The following is a 22,388-nucleotide window of genomic DNA, read 5'->3' on the forward strand; positions in this document are numbered from 1 at the left end:
GAGAACTAATGAGAACTGGCAAGGATGGGCGCAGTGGCTCATGTCTGTAATCACAGCACTTTGGGAGGCCAAGGCAGGCCAATCACCTGAGGTCAGGAGTTCAAGACCAGCCTGGCCAACATGATGAAACACTGTCTCTACTAAAAATATAAAAATTAGCCAGGCCTGTGGCACATACCTATAATCCCAGCTACTTGGGAGGCTAAGACAGGAGACTTGCTTGAACCTGGGAGGTGGAGGTTGCAGTTAGCCGAGATCGTGCCATACACTCCAGCCTGGGCGACAGAGCGAGACTCTGTCTCCAACAAACAAACAAACGAAAACTAGGAAAGGGTCTTGACTAGACATTTCAAAGGACTGGGGCAAGGGGGGAAGGAGCGCTCTTAGACTCAAAGATGAAAGCCAAATAATGTGATAACAGAGGTGATCCCATCAGCCAGGATGGCCTTGTGGAACACAGTCCTTGAGCACTGTTGCATAACAAAGTATTACATTAAAGAGAACTAAATTTTTATCTTTATTTGATCTGTACATTTGGGGCTTTATTTTACAATGCTCGGCTTGAACCTACCTAATACAAGATCCCAATAATTTTATATCCAAGTTAACTGTTGCTCACTCATAATGGCAAAAGACATTTCTAGGTATGTAAGAACTCAGCCAACACTACCTAGTCATCTTTTGTGAATACATTACTCAAATAAATGTTCCAGAACACAGAGAAATAACATTAAGAAACCAGGAGTGGGGAATTTGAGAGCAAAATGAAAAAGAATGGGTTTTCTAAAGCAGTGGAGAACACACTAAAAATGTTGTGAATAATATCTTTTTTTTTTTTTTGAGACAGGGTTATTACCGTCACCGAGGCTGGAGTGCATTGATGCAATCACAGCACACTGCAGCCTTGAACCCCTTGGCTCAAAAAATCCTCCCATCTCAGCCTTTCAAGAGCAGGGACTACAGGTGCCCACCACCATACATGGCTAATTTTTTGTTTGTATGCTTTTTTGTAGAGATGGGGTCTTGTTTTGTTGCCCAGGCTGCTCTTGAACTCCTGGGCTCAAGCAATCCTCCCATCTTGGCCTCTCAAAGTGCTGAGATTACAGGTGTAAGCCACCACACCCAGCGTGTAAATAATATTTTTAAATAGTCATACAAAAGAAGGAAAATAGGTCTGGGCGCAGCGGCTCACACCTGTAATCCTAGCACTTCGGGAGGCTGAGGCGGGTGGATCACTTGAGGTCAGGAGTTGGAGACCAGCTTGGCCAACATGGTGAAACCTCATCTCTACTAAAATTACAAAAAATTAGTCAGGGGTGGTGGCAGGCACCTGTAATCCCAGCTATTTGGGAAGCTGAGGCAGGAGAATCGCTTGAACCTGGGAGGCAGAGGCTGCAGTTAGCCAAGATCATGCCACTGCACTCCAGCCTGGACAACAGAGCATGTCACACTAAAAAAAAAAAAAAAAAAAAAAAAAAGGAAAAGGAAAAAAAGAAGGAAAATAGAATAGAAAGTAAAAATCAAGCATACTTCATTTTACTTCAGATTACTAATAATACTAATGATTAATACGATATAGAACATGCAGGAAATCATCACTATTATCCCATGAGGATAACTAAAAAAAACTATATTGCTACAGAAAAACAAATCTTTATGTGTTTATAAAAAATATTAAAGTGACCACTAGTTACAGTAAAAATAAGATATATAATTTCCAAACTCATATATCTAATTTACAAACTCTTCTATTTTCCATTTGCAAATTGCAAAACATAAAAAAGAAATTTGCTGTTTGTAACAACACAGGTTAAAACTTTTACTACAAAGTTTTACATGCAATTTTATGAAAAGGTAAAATGTTATGAACACATACAAATTCTTGATAAAAAAATAAATAAACAAAAGGTTCAATATATAGTTCAGTTTCAAAAGTAAGTAAAGGAAATGCTTCATCATCGAACTTAAAGCCAGGGTCATCTCAAAAGCTGACACAAAGCTGTTTGGAAAGATTTTAGATGCAAATAGATTAATGTCAATGGTTGGAGACTGGAAATTTAATGCTGATATAGGTACAGAGGTGGGGAGGTGGAAATGAAACTAGAATCATAGAAGGGTAGGACCTCCCGGGTTCAAGCGATTCTCCTGCCTCAGCCTCCTGAGTAGCTGGTTACAGACATGCACCACCATGCCCAGCTAATTTTTTTGTATTTTTAGTAGACACGGGTTTCATCATGTTGGCCAGGCTGGTCTCGAACTCCTGACCTCGTGAGCCACCCACCTTGGCCTCCCAAAGTGCTGGGATTACAGGCATGAGCCACCGTGCCCAGTGGGCATCACTCTTAGTGAAAAGGATGCTTATATGATCTCTGCTCACTAATCTTAGAAAGTGAAGCTTGGAAAAAATGTCTCTTGTAAGAAATGGAAGCTCCAGGTATTCCTCATCAACAAGACTTTTGCAAATAACAATATATGATATTTCCTCATACACACACACTAAGAAGTTTTTGCAGAAGATTAGTGGTCAGGCAAAAAAGCACAATTCACAAGAGGAAACAATCCAGTATGAGGAACAATCAGCAGACACAACAAATAAGACGACTGGCTCCCCAAGACTTTGAAATAGCACAACAATCTGAATGAGATTAATCATTTTAAACATACTTACTTAAAGCCAGTAAAGACAGGCTAACATCAATAATGAAAACTAAGAAGCTAGTGACAAAGAACAGAGAGGTGTGAAAAAAAAGTTCTTTTTTTTTTTTTTTTTTTTGAGACAGCGTCTTGCTCTGTCGCCTAGGCTGGAGTGTAGTGGCGCGATCTCGGCTCACTGCAAGCTCTGCCTCCCGGGTTCATGCCATTCTCCTGCCTCAGCCTCCTGAGTAGCTGGGACTACAGGCACCCACCACCACGTCCAGCTAATTTTTTGTACTTTTAGTAGAGACGGGGTTTCACCGGGTTAGCCAGGATGGTCTCCATCTCCTGACCTCGTGATCCACCCACCTCGGCCTCCGAAAGAGCTGGGATTACAGGCATGAGCCACAGCGCCTGGCCAAAAAACAGAATTTTCAAAATGAAAAATATTGTCACTGAAATTAAAAACATCTTGGACAAGTATAACATAAAATTAGTCATGGTTGAAAAAAATTTATAAACTAGAAGATAGATCTGAGGATATTATACAGAAAATAGCTGAGGAAGATAAAGAGAATACAAGAAAGTTGGCCAGGTGTGGTGGCTCACGCCTGTAATCCCAGCATTTTGGGAGGCCAAGACAGGTAGATTGCTTGAGGTCAGGAATTCAAGATCAGCGTGGCCAATATGGTGAAACCCCGTGTCTACTAAAAACACAAAAATTAGCTTGGTGTGGTGGTGCACATCTGTAGTCCCAGCCACTAAGGAGGCTGAGGCAGGAGAATTGCTTGAACCCAGGAGGTGGAGGTTGCAGTGAGCTGAGATCGTGCCACTGCACTCCAGCATGGACGACAGAGCAAGACTCTGTCTCAAAAAAAAAGAAAAACATCTGTGTAATTTGAAAATATATATTGAAAACAAGAGAATACAATAATGTAATATTTGTTTCTTTTTGTTTTTGTTTTTGAGACAGAGTCTCACTCTGTCACCCAGGCTAGAGTGCAGTGGCATGATCTTGGCTCACTGCAGCCTCTGCCTCCTGGGTTCAAGCAATTCCCATGCCTCAGTATCCCAAGTAGCTGGGATTACAGCTATGTGCCACCACAGCCAGCTAATTTTTGTATTTTTAGTAGAGATGGGGTTTCACCATGTTGGCCAGGCAAGTCTCGAACTCCTGGTCTCAAGTAATTCACCCAACTCAGCCTCCCAAAGTGCTGAGATTACAGGCATGAGCCAAGAAGGTAAATTACCAGCCAAGAAGGTAATATTTTAAGACAATAGTTTTGAAATTCCCAGAATTGATGAATGACAAAGTTCTCTGAGTGACAGTATGCTCCAAGTTATGATATTATGAGATAAATAAATATAAAATTGAACTTATACTAATGAACCCATAATATACCAAGGGAAAGAATTTTAAAACAACCAGAAACAAAGGATAGATTACTTTATTAAGCATCAAGCTAGATCCATTATACTTCATCCTGGGTGACAGGGTGAGATCCTGTCTCAAAAAAAAGAACAATATTAGAAATTAATAAATTATATAATTATAGATAAAGTACAGATAAGTAAATAAAAACTTTATGAAAATGAATTTGAATAGATAAAATGCACAATTTAGAAGACAAACTACCAAAATTGACTTTGGAAAATTTCACTAATCAATAACTATTATAGAAACTGAATCTTTTTTTTTTTTTAAAAAAACCTCCATAAAAAAACTCCAGACCTAGACAGTTTTAGGGGAAGTTTTACTAAACCTTAAAACAACAGGTATTTCTCTTATCTAACTATATTGTTTCAAATAGTAGAAAAAGAAAAACGCTCTATAGTATATAGGTCTGGTATAATTTGGTATACAATCTAGACAAGAACAGTATGAGGAAAGAAAAATATAACTGAACCTCAATATGAAGATAAATGTGACAATTGCTTATAAAATATTAGCAAATTGAATATATATATATATATATTCAATCTAAATGACTTTTTTTGTTTTTGTTGTTTTGAGACAGGGTCTCACTCTGTCACCCACACTGGAATGCAGTGGCGCGATCTTGGCTCACTGCAGCCTCTTCCTCCTGGGTTCAAGTGATTCTCCTGCTTCAGCCTCCTGAGTAACTGGGACTACAGGCGCACGCCACCACGCCTGGCTAATTGTTGCATTTTTAGTAGAGACAGGGTTTCGCCATGTTGCCCAGGGTGGTCTGGAACTCCTATCCTCAGGTGATCTGCCCACCTCGGCCTCCCAAAGTACTGGGATTACAGGCGTTAGCCACCATGCCCAGGCTCTAAGTGACTTTTCAATATGCCAAGGCTCACTGTTAAAGTTGTAAAGACATATAACCTGGTGGAAATAGCACAGGTTTCAGATGCAGACCAGATCTGGGTTCAAATCCCACAAGTTTACTTATTCATAGTTATTTTTTTTTTCTGAACATCTATTTCCTCTAAAATAAGAATAGCAGCACTTAGACTGAAGTGTTGTGAAGACTGAGTGACCCAAGCAATAAAATCCCCTGGCACACAGTAGTCACCTAATAAATGTTAATTATTATTATTATATATGTGATTTTACACTAAAATGTTAAATTTATAGGAATTCAATAATGACTTATGTAAGGAAAATACTAAATATTTCTTTTTTTTTTTTTGAGATGGAGTTTCACTCTTGTTGCCCAGGCTGGAGTGCAATGGCAAGATCTCGCTTCACTGCAACCTCCACCTCCTGGGTTCAAGCGATTCTCCTGCCTCAGTGCCTCCCGAGTAGCTGGGATTACAGGCACCCACCACCACATCCGGCTAGTTTTGTATTTTTAGTAGAGACAGGGTTTCTCCATGTTGGTCAGGCTAGTCTTGAACACCCGACTTCAGGTGATCTACCCGCCTCAGCCTCTCAAAGTTCTGGGATTACAGGCGTGAGCCACTGCATCCGGCAGAAAATGCATCCAAAACAAAGTTTAATATTCTAAAATTAGATAAAACCAAACTCGTAGCTTTCAGTATAGAATTATACTCATTGGGAGATAGGAGGGAAAATGGCAGATCGGAGACAGGATTAACATGCAGCTGCCACTTGGATGGACATAACAGCATCTGGAGACTCACAATGCGAACTTTTACTCCAAGAATCACTTCAGGAACACCGCAAGAAACACTGTAGGAAAACTGAAAGAATTCACAGACCCTTTGAAAGAAGTGGTTCGCTGCTGCAAATGCCATGAGACAGCTGAAAAACTGTGAGTTCCCAAAGCGTGAGGGAGGAAAAGGTCAGTCTCTGAACATACATCCCCACTGGGGAACCTGAAAATCCAGATCACAGGGGAAGGATTTAACTTTACCCTGAGCTGAAATAGATTTAGGTAGCTGAGCAAAATATAAAAGTAGAAGAAGCAGCAGGAAGAGCCCTATAGGCACTTCCATCCCCAGCTGGAGTCCAAGGAAGCCATTCCTGGCGTGATCTCACAGAGGTCCTTGGAGACGGGAAGGCAGCCAGTGGAATTGGGGCAGGACCACAGGGTGAAGGAAGCTTGTAGCTGAACTTTGTAATAATTTTGACTGAGGAGGAATTTTCCTAAGCAGAAATTGGTGGCAGAGGGGGCAAATGGGAAGTACAGATGCGAGTGCAGAAGCCACAGCCAATAGTGTGGGCAGGCAGGGACTGGTGAGGCCTAACAGCCCTCTTGCTTTCTCAGTGGCAAGGCTTATAGTCTGGGGCAAGATCTCAGCCCTGCTCACCAATTGCCTGGATATAAACTCAGTGCGGGTGGGGTGGCATGGCCAGAGTGAGACTGGCCTTGGTGGCTGCCTGGGAGCTAGGTGAGGCCTGTCACTGCCAGCTTTCCCCCACCTCCCTGGTGACCTGTATGGCACAGCAGAGGCAGCCATAATGCCCCTGGGAACATAATTCCATTGGCCTGAGAATCCCCTCCACCCCCACTGTGGCCACAGCAAGCCCCACCCAAGGGGAGTCTGAGCCCAGACCCAACTAACCTTGCCCCCACCTGATGGGGCAAGGTTTTCTCTACCTGCTCTATGGCCCTGCCCATCACCTGAGAAACCCGAGTACTTGTCCCGGCCAACATCAAGATTATATCTCTCTTCTATACTGCAGCTGGTGCCCTCTTGAAAGTGCCACCTCCTGGCTGGAGCCCAACCAACTCAAGCCACCATAGCAACTCATAACAGAACAACCCTGCTCCAAAGAAGGAGAAAACAACAGCTAATTCCACTTCCTGCAACACCCTGTCTAGCCAGAGGTCCTGAATCTGTTCACGTGACAACTTCACTGCTTACATAACCAGTGCTTGAAGTGCACTAAACAAAATTACAACAAAAGACTCCAACAGAATCCACTTCACTCACCTGCCACCACCAGAACAGGTGCTGGTATCCACGGCTGGGAGACCTGTGGATCACATCACAGGGCTCTTTGCAGACATTCCCCAGCACCAGCCTGGGGCCCAAATGGGTGGCTAGAAATAGAAGGGCAATAACAATCACTGCAGTCTGGCTCTCAGGAAGCCCCATCCCTAGTGGCAGGGGGAGGGCACCACATCAAGGGAACACCCATGGGACAGAAGAATCTGAACAGTAGCCCTTGAGTTCCAGATCTTACCACTGAAACAGTCTACTCAAATGAGAAGGAACCAGAAAAGTAATTCTAGTAATATGACAATACAAGGTTCTGTAACACCCCCAAAAGATCATACTAGCTCTCCAGCAATGGATCCAAACTAAGAAGAAATCTGTGAATTGCCAGATAAATAATTCAGAAGGTTGATTATTAAGCTCCTCAAGAAGGCACTAGAGGAAGGTGAAAATCAACTTAAAGAAATTTAAAAAAAAAAGGATATGAATGGAAAAGTCTCCAGAGAAATAGATATTATAAAGAAAAAATAATCAAAACTTCTGGAAATGAAAGACACACTTAAAGAAATGCAAAATACACTGGAAAGTTTCAACAATAGATTTGAACAAGTAGAAGAAATAACTTCAGAGATCAAAGACAAGGCTTTCAAATGAACCCAATCCAACAAAGACAAAGAAAAAAAGAATTTTAAAAAATGAACAAAGCCTCCAAGAAATCTGAGATTATGTAAACAAGCAAACATAAGAATAATTGGTGCTCCTGCGGAAGAAGGGAAATCTAAAAGTTTGGAAAACATACTTGAGGGAATAATCAAGAAAAATTCCATGGTCTTGCTAGAGATCTAGACATCCAAATACAAGAAGCTCAAAGAACACCCGGGGAATTCATTGCAAAAAGATCATTGCCTAGGCACATAGTCATCACATTGTCTAAAGTAAAGATGAAAGAAAGAATCTTAAGAGCTGTGAGGCAAGGTCAGGCACAGTGGCCCACATCTGTAATCTCAGCACTTTGGGAGGCCAAGGTGGGTGGATCACGAGGTCAGGAGTTCGAGACCAGCCTGGCCAACCAAGATGGTGAAACCCCATCTCTACTAAAAATACAAAAATCAGCCAGGCGTGGTGGCGGGTGCCTGTAATCCCAGCTACTCAGGAGGCTGAGGCAGGAGAATTGCTTGAACCCGGGAGTTGGAGGTTGCAGTGAGCCGAGATCATGCTACTGCACTCTAGCCTGGGTGACAGAGCAAGACTCTGTCTCAAAAAAAAAAAAAAAAAAAAAAAAAAAAGAGCTGTGAGGCAAAAGCACCAGGTAATCTATAAAGGAGAACCTATCAGATTAACAGCAGATTTCTTAGCAGAAGCCCTGCAAGCCAGAAGGGATGGGGGTCCTATCTTTAGCCTCCTTAAACAAAATAATTATCCGCTAAGAGTTTTGTATCCAGTGAAACTAAGCTTCATAACCAGAGGCGAGATAAAGTCTTTTTCAAACAAACAAATGCTGAATTTGTCACTACCATGCCAGCACTACAATAAATGCTAAAAGGAGTTCTAAATATTGAAACAAAACCTCAAAATATACCAAAATAGAACCTCCTTAAAACATAAATCTCACAGGATCTATAAAACAATAACACAATGAAAAAAAATAAGCTACAGCAACAACTAGCATGATTAATAGAACAGTACCTCACATCTCAATACTGATATTGAATGTAAACGGCCTAAATGCTCCACTTAAAAGATACAGAATGTCAAATGGATAAAAATCAACCAACCAAGTAAGTCTTTTAACAGACTTGCCTAACATATAAGGACTCATAAACAGGGTGGAAAAAGATATTCCATGCAAATGAACACCAAAGTCAGCAGGAGTAGCTATCTTTCTTCCTTTCTTTCCTTTCTTTCTTTCTTTTTTTTTTTTTTTTTTTTTTTTGAGACAGAGTCTCCTTCTGTTGCCCAGGCTGGAGTGTAGTGGTGCAATCTTGGCTCACTGCAACCTCTGCCTCCTGGGGTCAAGCGATTCTCCTGCCTTAGCTTTCCAAGTAGCTGGGACTACAGGCACGCACCACCACGCCTGGCTAATTTTTGTATTTTTAGTAGAGACAGAGTTTCACCATGTTGGCCTGGCTGGTCTCAAACTCCTGACCTCGTAATCTGCCCGCCTCGGCCTCCCAAAGTGCTGGGATTACAGGCGTGAGCCACTGCGCCTAGCCAGGAATAGCTATTCTTATACAAAACAAAGCAGACTTTAAAGCAACAACAGTTAAAAAAGATAAAAAAGGACATTATATAATGATAAAAGAATTAGTCCAACAGGAAAATATCATAATCCTAAATATTTGCACCTAACACTGGAACTCTCAAATTTATTTATTTATTTATTTATTTATTTATTTTGAGACAGAGTCTCACTCTGTCGCCCAGGCTGGAGTGCCGTGGCGCAGTCTCGGCTCACTGCAACCTCCACCTCCAGATTCATGCAATTCTCCTGCCTCAGCCTCCTGAGTAGCTGGGATTACAGGCGCGTGCCAGCACGCCCGGCTAATTTTTGTGTTTTTAGTAGAGACGGGGTTTCACCATGTTGGTCAGGCTGGTCTCAAACTCCTGACCACCTGTGATCCACCCGCCTCGGTCTCCCAAAGTGCTGAGATTACAGGCATGAGCTACCGCGCCCAGCCGGAATTCTCAAATTTATAAAACAGTTATTATTAGACCTAAGAAATGAGATAGCACCACAATAATAGTGGAGGACTTCAGTACTCCACTGGCAGCACTAGACAGGTAATCAAGACAGAAAGTCAACAAAGAAATAATGGATTTAAACTATATCCTAGAACAAATGGACTTAATAGATATTTACAGAATATTCTACCCAACAACTGCAGAATATGCATTCTTTTCATCAGCACATGGAACATTCTCCAAGATAAACCAAATGATAGAACACAAAACAAGTCTCAATAATTTTTTTTTTTTTTGAGACGGAGCCTCGCTTTGTCACCCAGGCTGGAGTGCAGTGGCGTGATCTCGACTCACCGCAACCTCCACCTCTTGGGTTCAAGTGATTCTTCTGCCTCAGCCTCCCAAGCAGCTGGGATTAGAGGCCCCCGCCACCACACCAGCCTAATTTTTGTATTTTTAGTAAAGACAAGGTTTCACCATGTTGGCCAGGCTGGTCTCAAACTCCTGACCTCAGGTGACCCACCCTCCCTGGCCTCCCAAAGGGCTAGGATTACAGGCATGAGCCACTGCGCCCAGCCATCTCAATAATTTTTTTTTTTTTTTTGAGACAGAGTCTTGCACTGTTGCCCAGGCTGGAGTGCAGTGGTGCAATCTCGGCTCACTGCAAACTCCGCCTCCTGGGTTCATGCCATTCTCCTGCCTCAGCCTCCCGAGTAGCTGGGACTACAGGTGCCCCCCACCACACCTGGCTAATTTTTTGTACTTTTAGTAGAGATGGGGTTTCACCGTGTTAGCCACCAGATTCTGGTCTCTGGTTAGAGACCAGAATGGTCTCGATCTCCTGACCTCGTGATCCACCCACCTAGGCCTCCCAAAGTTCTGAGATTACAGGCATGAGCCACCACGCCCAGCCCATCTCAGTAAATTTAAGAAAATCAAAATTATATCAAATACTCTCTAAGACCACAGTGGAATAAAACTGGATATTGACTTCAAAAGGAACACTCAAAACTATACAAATATATGGAAATTACGTAACCTGCCCCTGAATGATCTTTGGGTCAACAATGAAATCAAGATGGAAATTTTAAAATTCTTTGAACTGAATGATAATAGTGACACAACCAGTCAAAACCTCTGGGATACAGCAAAAGCAGTGCTAAGAGGAAAGTTCATAGCACTAAATGCCTACATCAAAAAGTCTGAAAGAGCATAAACAGACAATCTAGGCTCACACATCAAGAAACTAGAGAAAAAAGAACACATCAAACCCAAACCCAGCACAAGAAAAGAAATAACAAAGATCAGAGCAGAACTAAATGAAACTGAAAGAAAAAAATACAAAAGAAAAATTAAACAAAATGCTGGTTCTTTGAAAAGACAAACAAAACTGATAGACCATTAGTAAGATCAACCCAGAAAAGAATAAGATCCAAATAAGCTCGATCAGAAATGAAATGAGAGAAATTACAACAAATACCACAGGGATACAAAAGATCATTCAAAGCTACTATGAATACCTTTGTGCACACAAACTAGAAAACCTAGAGGAGATGGATAAATTCCTCAACCTAGAAGGAATTAAACAATCCTCCCAGATTAAGCCAGGAAGAAACAGAAACTCTGAAAAGACCAATAACAGGTAGGGAGATTGAAACAGTAATTTAAAAATGGCCAACTAAAAAAATTCCAGGACCAGATGGATTCACAGCTGATCTTTTTTTTTTTTTAAGACAGGGTCTTGTTCTCTTGCCCCCAGGCTGGAATGCAGTGGTGAGATCTCGGCTCATTGCAACCTCCATCTCCGGGTTTAAGCGATTCTCCTGCCTCAGCTTCCCGAGTAGATGGGATTACAGACACATGCCACCACACCCTGCTAATTTTTGTATTTTTAGTTAGATGAGGTTTCACCACGTTGGGCAGGCTGGTCTTGAACTCCTGACCTCAGGAGATTGCCTGCCTTGGCCTCTCAAAGGCTGGGATTACAGGTATGAGCCATGTGCCCAGCCCAACAGCTGAATTCTAACAGACATTCTAAGAGAACTGGTACCAATCCTATTAAAACTATTTCAAAAGATTAGGAGGAAATCCTCCCTAAATCATTCTATAACGCCAGTACTACCCTAATACCAAAACCAGGAAAGGACATAACAAAAAAAAAAAGAAAACTACAGAACAATATCCCTGATGAACATAGATGTAACACTCCTCAACCAAATACTAGCTAACCAAATGCAACAGCATATCAAAAAGGTAATACACCATAATTAAGTGGGTTTCATACCAGGGATGCAGGGCTGGTTTAACATACACACACAAAAAATCAATAAATATAATACACCACATAAACAGAAGTCAAAACAAAAATCATACAATCATCTCAATAAATGCAGAAAAAGCATTTGAGGCCGAGCGTGGTGGCTCATGCCTGTAATCCCAGCACTTCGGGAAGCCGAGGCAGATGGATCATTTGAGGTCAGGAGTTTTGAGGCCAGCCTGGCCAACATGGCGAAACCCTGTCTCTACTAAAAAATACAAAAAGTTAGCTAGGTGTGGTGGTGCACACCTGTAATCCCAGATACTGGGGAGGTTGAGGCAGGAGAATTGCTTGAATTTGGGAGGCAGAGGTTGCAGTGAGCCAAGATCATGCCACTGCACTCCAGCCTAAGGAACAGAGTGAGACTCTGTCTCACACACACACACACACACACACACACACACACACACACACACAAAGCATTTGACAAAATCCAGCATCCCTTTATGACTAAAACCCTCAGCAAAATGGGCATAGAAGGGACATACCTTAAGGTAATAAAAGCCATCTTTGACAAACCCATGGCCAATATTATAATAAACAGTGAAAAGTTGAAAGTGTTTCCCCTGAGAACTGGAACAAGACAAGGATGTCCACTTTCACCAACACTATTTAACACAGTACTGCAAGTCCTAGCCAGAGCGATCAGACAAGAGAAAGAAAGAAAGAGCATCTAAATCATTAAGGAGGAAGTCAAGTTGTCATTGTTGGCCAATGATATGATCGTATACCTAGAAAATCCTAAAGATTCATCCAAAAAGCTCCTAGATCTGATATATGAATTCAAGTAAAGTTTCAGAATACAAAATCAATGCACACAAATCAGTAGCACTACTATACACCAACAAGGACCAGGCTGAGAATCACATCAAGAACTCAACCTCTTTTACAACAGCTGTAAAAAAAACCCAAAAAACAAAACAAAAAACCAAAATACTTAGGAATATACCTAACTAAAGAGGTGAAAGATCTCACAAGGAAAACTACAAAACACTGCTGAAAGAAATCATAGATGACACAAACAAATGGAAATACATCCCATGCTCACAGATGGGTAGAATCAATATTTTGAAAATGACCATACTGCCAAAAGCAATCTACAAATTCAGTGCAATTCCCATCAAAATATCATCATCATTCTTCACAGAACTAGAAAAAACAATCCTAAAATTCATATAGAACCAAAAAAGAGCCCATATAGCCAAAGCAAGACTAAGCAAAAAGAACAAATCTGAGGGGATCATATTACCTGACTTCAAACTATACTACAAGGCCACAGTTACCAAAACAGTATAGTACTGGTATAAAAACAGGCACATAGGCCAATGGAACAGAATAGAGAACCCAGACATAAAGTCAAATACAGCCAACCAATCTTTGACAAAGCAAACAAAACCATAAAGTGGGGAAAGGACAACCTATTCAACAAATGGTGCTGGGATAATTGGCAAACCACATGTAGGGGTATGAAACTGGATCCTCATCTCTCCCCTAACACAAAAATTAACTCAAGATGGATCAAAGACTTAAGTCTAAGACCTGAAATCATAAAAATTCTAGAAGATAACACTGGAAAACCCCTTCTAACACTGGCTTAGGCAAAGACTTGATGGCCAAGAATCCAAAAGCAAATGAAACAAAAACAAAGATAAATAGATGGGACTTAATTAAACTAAAAAGCTTCTGCACAGGGATAAAAGAAATAATCAGCACAGTAAACAGACAACCCACAGAATGGAAGAAAATCTTCACAAACTATGCATCTGACAAAGGACTAATATCCACAATCTACAGGGAACTCAAACAAATCAGCAAGAACAAAACAAACAATCCCATCAAAAAGTGGGCTAAGGACATGAATAGACAATTCTCAAAAGAAGATATACAAATGTCCCGCCAGGTGTGGTGGCTCATGCCTGTAATCCCATCACTTTTCGAGGCTGAGGCAGGCGGATCACCTGAGGTCAAGAGTTCGAGACCAGCCTGACCAACATGGAGAAACCCCATCTCTAAATTAGCCAGGCATGGTGGTACATGCCTGTAATCCTAGCTACTCGGGAGGCTGAAGCAGGAGAATCGCTTGAACCTGGGAGGCAGAGGTTGTGGTGAGCCGAGATCGTGCCATTGCACTCCAGCCTGGGCAACAAGAGCGAAATTCCATCTCAAAATAAATAAATAAACAAACAAACAAATGTCCAACAAACATGAAAAAATGCTCAACACCGCAAATTATTAGGGAAATGCAAATCAAAACCACAATGCGATACCACCTTACTCCTGTTAAGAATGACCATAATTTAAAAATGATAAAATAACAGATGTTGGTGTAGATGTGGTGAAAAGGGACACTTTTACACTGCTGGTGGTAATGTAAACTAGTACAACTACTATGGAAGACAGTGTGGAGATAGATGCCTTAAAGAACGAAAAGTAGAACCGCCATTTGATCCAGCAATCCCCCTACTGGGTATCTATCTAGAGAAAAAGAAGTCATTAGACACTTGCACACTCATGTTTATAGCAGCACAATTGCAATTGCAAAAATATAGAACTAGCCTAAATGCCTATCAACTAATGAGAAGATAAAGAAAATATGGTGTATATATATATATACACACACACACACACACACACACACAGACACACATACAATCATGGAATGCTACTCAGCCATAAAAAGGAATAAAATAATGGCATTCTCGGCAACCTGGATGGAGTTGGAGACGATTATGCTACATGAAGTAACTCAGAAATGGAACCAAATACCATATGTTCTCACTTTTTTTTTTTTTTTTTTTTTTTGAGACAGAGTTTTGCTCTTGTTGCTCAGGCTGGAACGCAATGGCACGATCTCGGTTCACCATAACCTCCGCCTCCCAGGTTCAAGCGATTCTCCTGCCTCAGCCTCCTGAGTAGCTGGGATTACAGATATGTGCCACCACACCTGGTTAATTTTGTAATTTTAGTAAAGATGGGGTTTCTCCATATTGGTCAGACTGGTCTCGAACTCCCAACCTCAGATGATCTGCCCGCCTTGTCCTCCCAAAGTGTTAGGATTACAGGCATAAGCCACTGCTCCTGGCCCATGTTCTCACTCATAAATGGGAGCTGAGCTATGAGGATGCCAAGGCATAAGAATGATATGGGCCTGGGGACTAGGGGCGAAGGGTGCAGGGGTGAGGGATAAAAGACTACACATTGGGTGCAGTGTACACTGCTTGGTTGATGGGTCCACCAAAATCTCAGAAATCACCACTAAAGAACTTATACATGTAACCAAACACCACCTGTTTCCCCAAAACTACTGAAATAATAATTTTAAAAACACACACACACAAAAACTGAATTATATTTGTATCAGCTGGACATGGTGGCTCATGCACACAATCTCAGCACTTTGGGAGGCCAAGGCAGGCAGATTGCTTGAGCTCACAAGTTCAAGACCAGCCTGGGCAACATGGCAAAACCTCGTCTCTACAAAAAATACAAAAAAGCATTAGCTGGACATTGAGGCACATGCCTGTAGTCCCAGCTACTTGGGAGGCTAAGGCAGGATGGCTTGAGCTGGGGAGGCAGAGGCTGCAGTGAGCTGAGATCACACCATTGCACTCCAGCCTGGGCGATAGGGCCAGACCTTGTCTCAAAAAAAAAAATTATATTAATTTATCTGTTTTTGAATACATCAAGATTAAAAGCTAGAAGCAATCTTTATTTGCTGTAGAGTAAGTCTGCTTATAGTACTCATTTTCCTAAGTGATGTGAGGAAAAGGTCTTTTAATGAAATTCCTAGTTTCTTATCTCTAATGGAATAAATGAATGCTTCTGACATTGCTAGTCCACTCCAAGTCTTTTTGGGCCTGAGTTAAGCACTTATTTAACAACATCTATGTAAATTTCAAAAGAAAGCACACAAGCAAAGAAGACACTCTTCTTTTCGAATCCTTGAACGAATCCTTGCCCATTTTATTAGAAAACTTCATTATCCCCGAAAGAAGAAATGTCTTTACTTTAGTCTTTGTACTGAATTGCTTATTCTCAATGTGCCAAAACAGTAACCTAATGCTGTGAATAGATTTACAAAAAAAGAAAAGCGTCATATATACCTCACCAACAGGACTCACTACTCAAGAAATTCTTAATCATTTTACCTTTTGGAGCAAGATTTCTAGATGCCAAATTTCTAGTAAGACTCTTATATTTTATTTTTTTTCTTTCTTCTTTAATTTGCTTTTCTTTTTGACATAATTTCTCTTCTCTCTGAATTTTTTTTTGCTCCTCAGCTTTTCTTTGATATTCTTTCCAGGCTTCCAATTCTTTAGTGGCTTTTATCCGTTCATTTTCTTTCATATCTTCTATTTTTTTCCTCTCTTCTTCTTCAATCTATAACAATTGCAATTACCAAATTCTTTAAAATACATAAAAGCAACATTTCTTTAAATGAGAAATTCATTACAATAATTAGTTATTCATACCTCTAAACTCTTGCCATTGTATTTGTAACAATACGTAGTAGTGAATTATGAATTAAAATGGGAAAGGTAAATGATTCAGGAGAAAAACCATTGGTGTTGGAGTCATGGAACAAAGATTTTAGTCCCAGATCTACCATTAGCTATATGATCTTAGGCAATCACTTTCTCCAACCTCAGTTTACTTATCTGTAAAATGTGAGCAGGCATTCAATTAGATGATACCTAAGGGCTTGGTAGAAAAAATAATAGAAATTTATTATTCTAGGAGTTAAGCCACTTCTCTCAAAATCTACACACACACACACACACACACACACACACACATCCCAACACATATATTCAAACATTTGCTTTTCAACTTATCCCAAGTCTTACCCTGTCAACCGAAGTTGTGCCAACCCTTCAGTCCTAAGGACTGAAGGAAGAGGGAACAGTAGAAAAGGAAATAGGAAGGATGAACAAGACGGTCTGTCTCTGGTGGGTGGAAATATTTGAAGTCTTAATCCTGCTGCAAAACCTATGTTTGCACTAGTAGTTGTCTGACACTTTCAAAGAGCTAAATATCAGATGAATTTGAAAGCAGTATCTTGTACAGGTGTGTGGCAACTTTTCTGCCTTTCAAACTTCCCTCACATGGGCAAGAAAAAAACCCCTGTGAAACAGAGTACCTAGTTGGTGTACAAGATTGACTTCATGTATCTGACTTTCCTATGGTAAGAAAAATTTCTTACCTCTATCCACTAGAGAAGCACTTACTTCAATGATCAAAATGTCTGTGCTATCCAATATAGTAGCCACTAGCCACAGGTGGCTAATTAAGTACTTCAAATGTGGCTACTGAGACTCAGGAACTGAATTTTTAATGTTATTTAAGTTTCATTAATGTACATTTAAATTAATTTACATTTAAATAGGACATCTGAAGTGGTTCTAGACTATGGATATGCTAGGATAAAGGTCCCTAAATGTTGTATTACTTTAAAATAGAGATTTAACATTACGAGTATGAAATCTGTGCACTGAAAGGTGCTCTGTAATATCTACATGACATAATACTCCCTTCTAGAAGACTGATTATTTTCCTGTGAGATGCTGACTTTAAAATAAATTTCACGGGACACTGAATGAAAATTTCCTGTAGTCCCAATTTTACCTCAGGCTTAAATTAAGCACAAAATATGCTAATTATTACTATATATTCTTAGTTCAGAGAGTTGCCAGTAAGCTGCCAACAGATTGAACCAGGAAGAATCTACACATGGCAATGAAACAAAATTTAAATGCCTCACAATAAGGCATGATGAACACTCCGTGTTAGAGAGGAAGCCACAACCTAAAAGAAGACGACTTCACCCAGCCTAATTATATGTCTGCCTTTTTTCACTCTCTGCCCCAACACATGAAAAAGGGAGAATATGTGGAGAGTCAGACACCCTCACCCATCATACTCCCTGCAAGAAGAATGAATTTTACATGAAGTTTTTAAAATGCATAAGACTAAGTCTTAATTACCAAAAATGAGACTGTTCTTACAACGAAAAATAACAGGAAAGTTCTGGTATTATAGCCAAGATATAGTTAAGGGAACTATAGGTATAATGATAATTTATAATAAGCTATATTAGAGACAGAAATAGTCCAGCTCTTCAGAGAGTAGTGATGAAGAGGAGAAACCAAGAAAGGCTTCACAAAGTAGGTAACAGAAGGAACTACAATGAAGAGAAAAACATGAAGAAGAAAATAACACAAAGCTTATGATAAAAAGAGACTACATGTACCAAAGAAAAACAGAGTGTACAGTGACCGGGCGCGGTGGCTCACGCCTGAAATCCCAGCACTTTGGGAGGCTGAGGCAGGTGGATCATCTGAGGTCAGGAGTTCGAGACCAGCCTGGCCAACATGGTGAAACCCTGTCTCTACTGAAAAATACAAAAATTAGCCGGGCGTGGTGGCAGGCCCTTAATCCCAGCTACTTGGGAGGCTGAGGGAGGAGAATCATTTGAACCTGGGAGGTGGAGGTTGCAGTGAGCGGAGATAAAGCCATTGCACTCAAACCTGGGGGACAAGAGCGAGACTCCTCTCAAAAAAAAAGAAAGAAAGAAAGAAAAAGAAAAACAGAGTGTACAGAGAAAAAACAAACTGTTTACGCCTCTTATATACTCTCACAACACTCCATAGGTCACTTCCATCACGAAACTTGTGGGTTTTTCCTATGCTTACCAATTCTCTTTTTTTTTTTTTTGAGACGGAGTCTCACTCTGTCGCCCAGGCTGGAGTGCAGTGGCGCAATCTCGGCTCACTGCAAGCTCCGCCTCCTGGGTTCACGCCATTCTCCTGCCTCAGCCTCCCAAATAGCTGGGACTACAGGCGCCCGCTACCATGCCCGGCTAATTTTTTGTCTTTTTAGTAGAGACGGGGTTTCACTGTGTTAGCCAGGATGGTCTCGATCTCCTGGCCTCGTGATCCGCCCACCTTGACCTCCCAAAGTGCTGGGATTACAGGCGTGAGCCACTGCGCCCGGCCTATGCTTACCAATTCTCTAACACCAGCTATGTGTCCTCTAATTCAGTTCTGTCATTATCTACCCGGAGTTAGCATTAGATCCCACAGGTTAAGGGCTCAATTCCATAAGACAGTCTCCACACAGATGCCAATCATAAGTCCAGGACTCCCATATTTCTAACCAATCAGCTATAAGTTGGGGGTTTCTACAACCCCCTCCTCAGGTTTGACCATTTGCTTCAATGGCTCACAGGAATCAGATAAATACCTCGCTTATATTTACCCTTTTTTTTTTTTTTTTCCTGAGATGGAGTCTTACTCCGTTGCCCAGGCTGGAGTGCAGTGGCACGATCTCGGCTCACTGCAACCTCCATCTCCCAGGTTCAAGTGATTTTCCTGCCTCAGCCTCCTGAGTAGCTGGGTCTACAGGCACATACCACCACGCCTGGCTAATTTTTGTATTTTTAGTAGAGACAGGGTTTCACCATGTTGGCCAGGCTGATCTTGAACTCCTGACCTCAGGTGATCCACCCGCCTAGGCCTCCCAAAGTGCTGGGATTACAGACGTGAGCCACCGCGCCCAGCCATATTTACCCATTTTTAATAAAAAGATACAAATCAGGAAGAGGCAAATGAAAGAGATGTCTAGGGAAAGATATCGGGGAAGGAGCACAGAGTTTCCATGCCTTCTCCCTCCAAGTGTTCAGCAACCCAGAAGTTCTCCAAACCTCATAGTTACAGGAATTTTATGGAGGTTTTATCTAGCAGGCATGACTGGGTTTTTTTTTTTTTTTTTTTAGACAGGGTCTTGCTCTGTCACCCAGGCTGGAGTACAATGGCGCAATCATGGCTCACTGCAGCCTCAACCTCCTGGGCTCCAACGATCCTCCAGTTCAGCCTTCTAGGTAGCTGGGACACAGGCACATGCCACCAAGCCTGACTAATTTTTTATTTTATTATTTTGTAAAGATGGGGGTTTGCCTTGCTGCCCAGGCTGGTCTTGAACTCCTGGGCTCAAGTGATCTACCCACCTCAGCCTCCCAAAGTGCTGGGATTTACAGACATGAGCTACTATGCCTGGCGGATTTTTTTTTTTTTTTTTTTTTTTTTTTTGAGACAAGGTCTTGTTCTGTCACTCAGGCTGGAGAGTGCAGTGGCACAACCTTAGCTCACTGTAGCTTCCACTTCCTAGGCTCATGTGATCCTCTCACCTCAGCCTCTCAAGTAGTTGGGACCACAGGCCTGCAGCACCACGAATGGCTAATTTTGTTGTTGTTGCTTTTAGAGTCAGGGTCTCACTATCTATGTTGCCCAGGCTGGTCTTGAGCTCCTGGGCTCAAGCGATCCTCCCACCTCGGCCTCCCAAAGTGCTGGAATTACAGGCGTAAGCCAGTGGACCCAGCATGATTGATTATTAAGTCAGTCTCCAGCCCCTATCAAAATGATGGGGAGGGGTGCTGCAAGTTCCAGACAACTAGTCAAAGCTTGGTCTTTCTGGTGGCCAGCCACCACCCAAGAGCCCATCAAGAGTTGCCTCATTAGAACAAAAGATTTTCCTATTACGTAGGAAATTCCAAGGGATTAGGAGCTCTGTGTCAGGAACCTGGGTCAAAATCCAAATAATTTAACAAAAGATGAACCTAGCACCCCATCACTCAGAAAATTACATGGGTTTTAGGAGCTCTATGCTAATAACAAGAGGCAGGGACCAAATATATATTTTTTATGATGTCATAAAGAGATGGACAAATGTTAAACTTTTTTTTTTTTTTCTCAGATGGAGTCTCACTCTGTCGCCCAGGCTGGAGTGCAGTGGCACGATCTCGGGTCACTGCAAGCTCCACCTCCCGGGTTCATGCCATTCTCCTGCCTCAGCCTCCCGAGTAGCTGGGACTACAGGCACCCACTACCACGCCCGGCTAATTTTTTGTATTTTTAGTAGAGATGGGGTTTCACTGTGTTAGCCAGGATGGTCTCGATCTCCTGACCTCGTGATCTGCCCGCCTCGGCCTCCCAAAGTGCTGGGATTACAGGCGTGAGCCACCGCGCCCAGCCAACAATTCTTAAAGATATTTTGTTATTTATTTACTTACTTATTTTGAGACGGAGTCTTGCTGTGTCACCCAGGCTGGAGTGCAGTAGCACGATCTTCGCTCACTGCAACCTCCGCCTCTCGGGTTCAAGCAATTATCCTGCCTCAGCCTCCTGAGTAGCTGGGATTACAGGTGTGTACCACCATGCCCGTCTAATTTTTGTATTTTTAGTAGAGACAGGGTTTCATCATGTTGGCCAGGCTGGTGTCAAACTCCTGACTTCAAATGATCCACCCGCCTCAACCTCCCAAAGTGCAGGGATTACAGGCGTCAGCCACCGTGCCTAGCTCTTAAAGATATTTTAAATAAAAATCATCTAATATAGGAAACACACAATTTAACACAGACACCGACAAATATTAAACAATCCTTGAAGGTCTTTCAAAGAAAAATCATCTAATACAGGGAAGACACACGGAGGAATATGCAGTAACAGAAAAACTCAGAAGGCTAAAATAATAATCATTGTACATAAAGGACTGGAGGCCCGGGGGCAGTGGCTCACGCCTGAAATCCCAGCACTTTGGGAGGCCCAGGCAGGTTGATCACTTGAGGTCAGGAGTTCAAGAACAACCTGGCCAACATGGTGAAACCCCGTCTATACTAATAATACAAAAATTAGGTGGGTGTGGTAGCATACACCTGTAATCCCAGCTACTTGGGAGGCTGAGGCAGGAGAATCACTTGAATCTCGGAGGCAGAGGTTACAGTGAGCCAAGATCGCCCCACTGCACTCTAGCCTGGGTGACACAGTGAGACTTCTCAAAAAAAATAAAATAAACAAATTGGGTTTTAGGTGTTTGTACTGTTCAAAAAAGGATGCCATTTACTACAGGCTATTAGTTTAACGCAGACAGCAAATAAAACTAATAGGAGAATAATGAATAGTTCCTACACTAAATTTTTGAAGAAGAGGAAATGTATAATTCTTTTAATCTAGAATGAATGTCTGGTCAACAAGGCATTGTTCTTTATAAGCCAATCCCACTTGTGAATTACATGCAAAAATTGTAAATAAAACATTAGCAAACTCAGCCCGGCATGGAGGCTCACGCCTGTAAACCCAACACTTTGGGAAGCCGAGTCAGGCAAATTACTTGAGGTCAGGAGTTAGAGACCAGCCTGGCCAAAATGGTGATAACCCATCTCTACTAAAAATACAAAAATTAGCTAGGTGTGGTAGCGCACACCTGTAATCCCAGCTATTCGGAAGGCTGAGGCATGAGAATCGCTTAAACCCAAGAGGCAGAGGTTGCAGTGAGCCGAGACTGCGCCACTGCATTCCAGCCTGGGTAACAGAGTGAGAGGCCACCT

At 41.8% G+C, this 22,388-nt stretch overlaps 1 protein-coding gene across 9 annotated transcripts in view; it reads right to left on the reverse strand.

Moving 5' to 3' along the window:
• Window positions 1-22,388, reverse strand: part of DNAAF4 (dynein axonemal assembly factor 4) — an 86,690-nt gene that overhangs the window by 39,473 nt on the left and 24,829 nt on the right. For all 9 annotated transcript variants that reach the window (XR_674497.5, XR_674496.5, XM_009428982.5 and 6 more), the window contains one exon: window positions 16,156-16,387. Coding sequence is in view for 7 of the 9 variants with exons in the window: in XM_009428982.5 (XP_009427257.1) it covers window positions 16,156-16,387 (232 nt within the window). In the remaining 2 variants the exon portion in view is untranslated. The remainder of the gene's footprint in view (window positions 1-16,155; window positions 16,388-22,388) is intronic.

This window comes from Pan troglodytes, chromosome 16 (assembly GCF_028858775.2).
Source record: "Pan troglodytes isolate AG18354 chromosome 16, NHGRI_mPanTro3-v2.0_pri, whole genome shotgun sequence".
Classification (NCBI taxonomy): Eukaryota; Metazoa; Chordata; class Mammalia; order Primates; family Hominidae; genus Pan; species Pan troglodytes.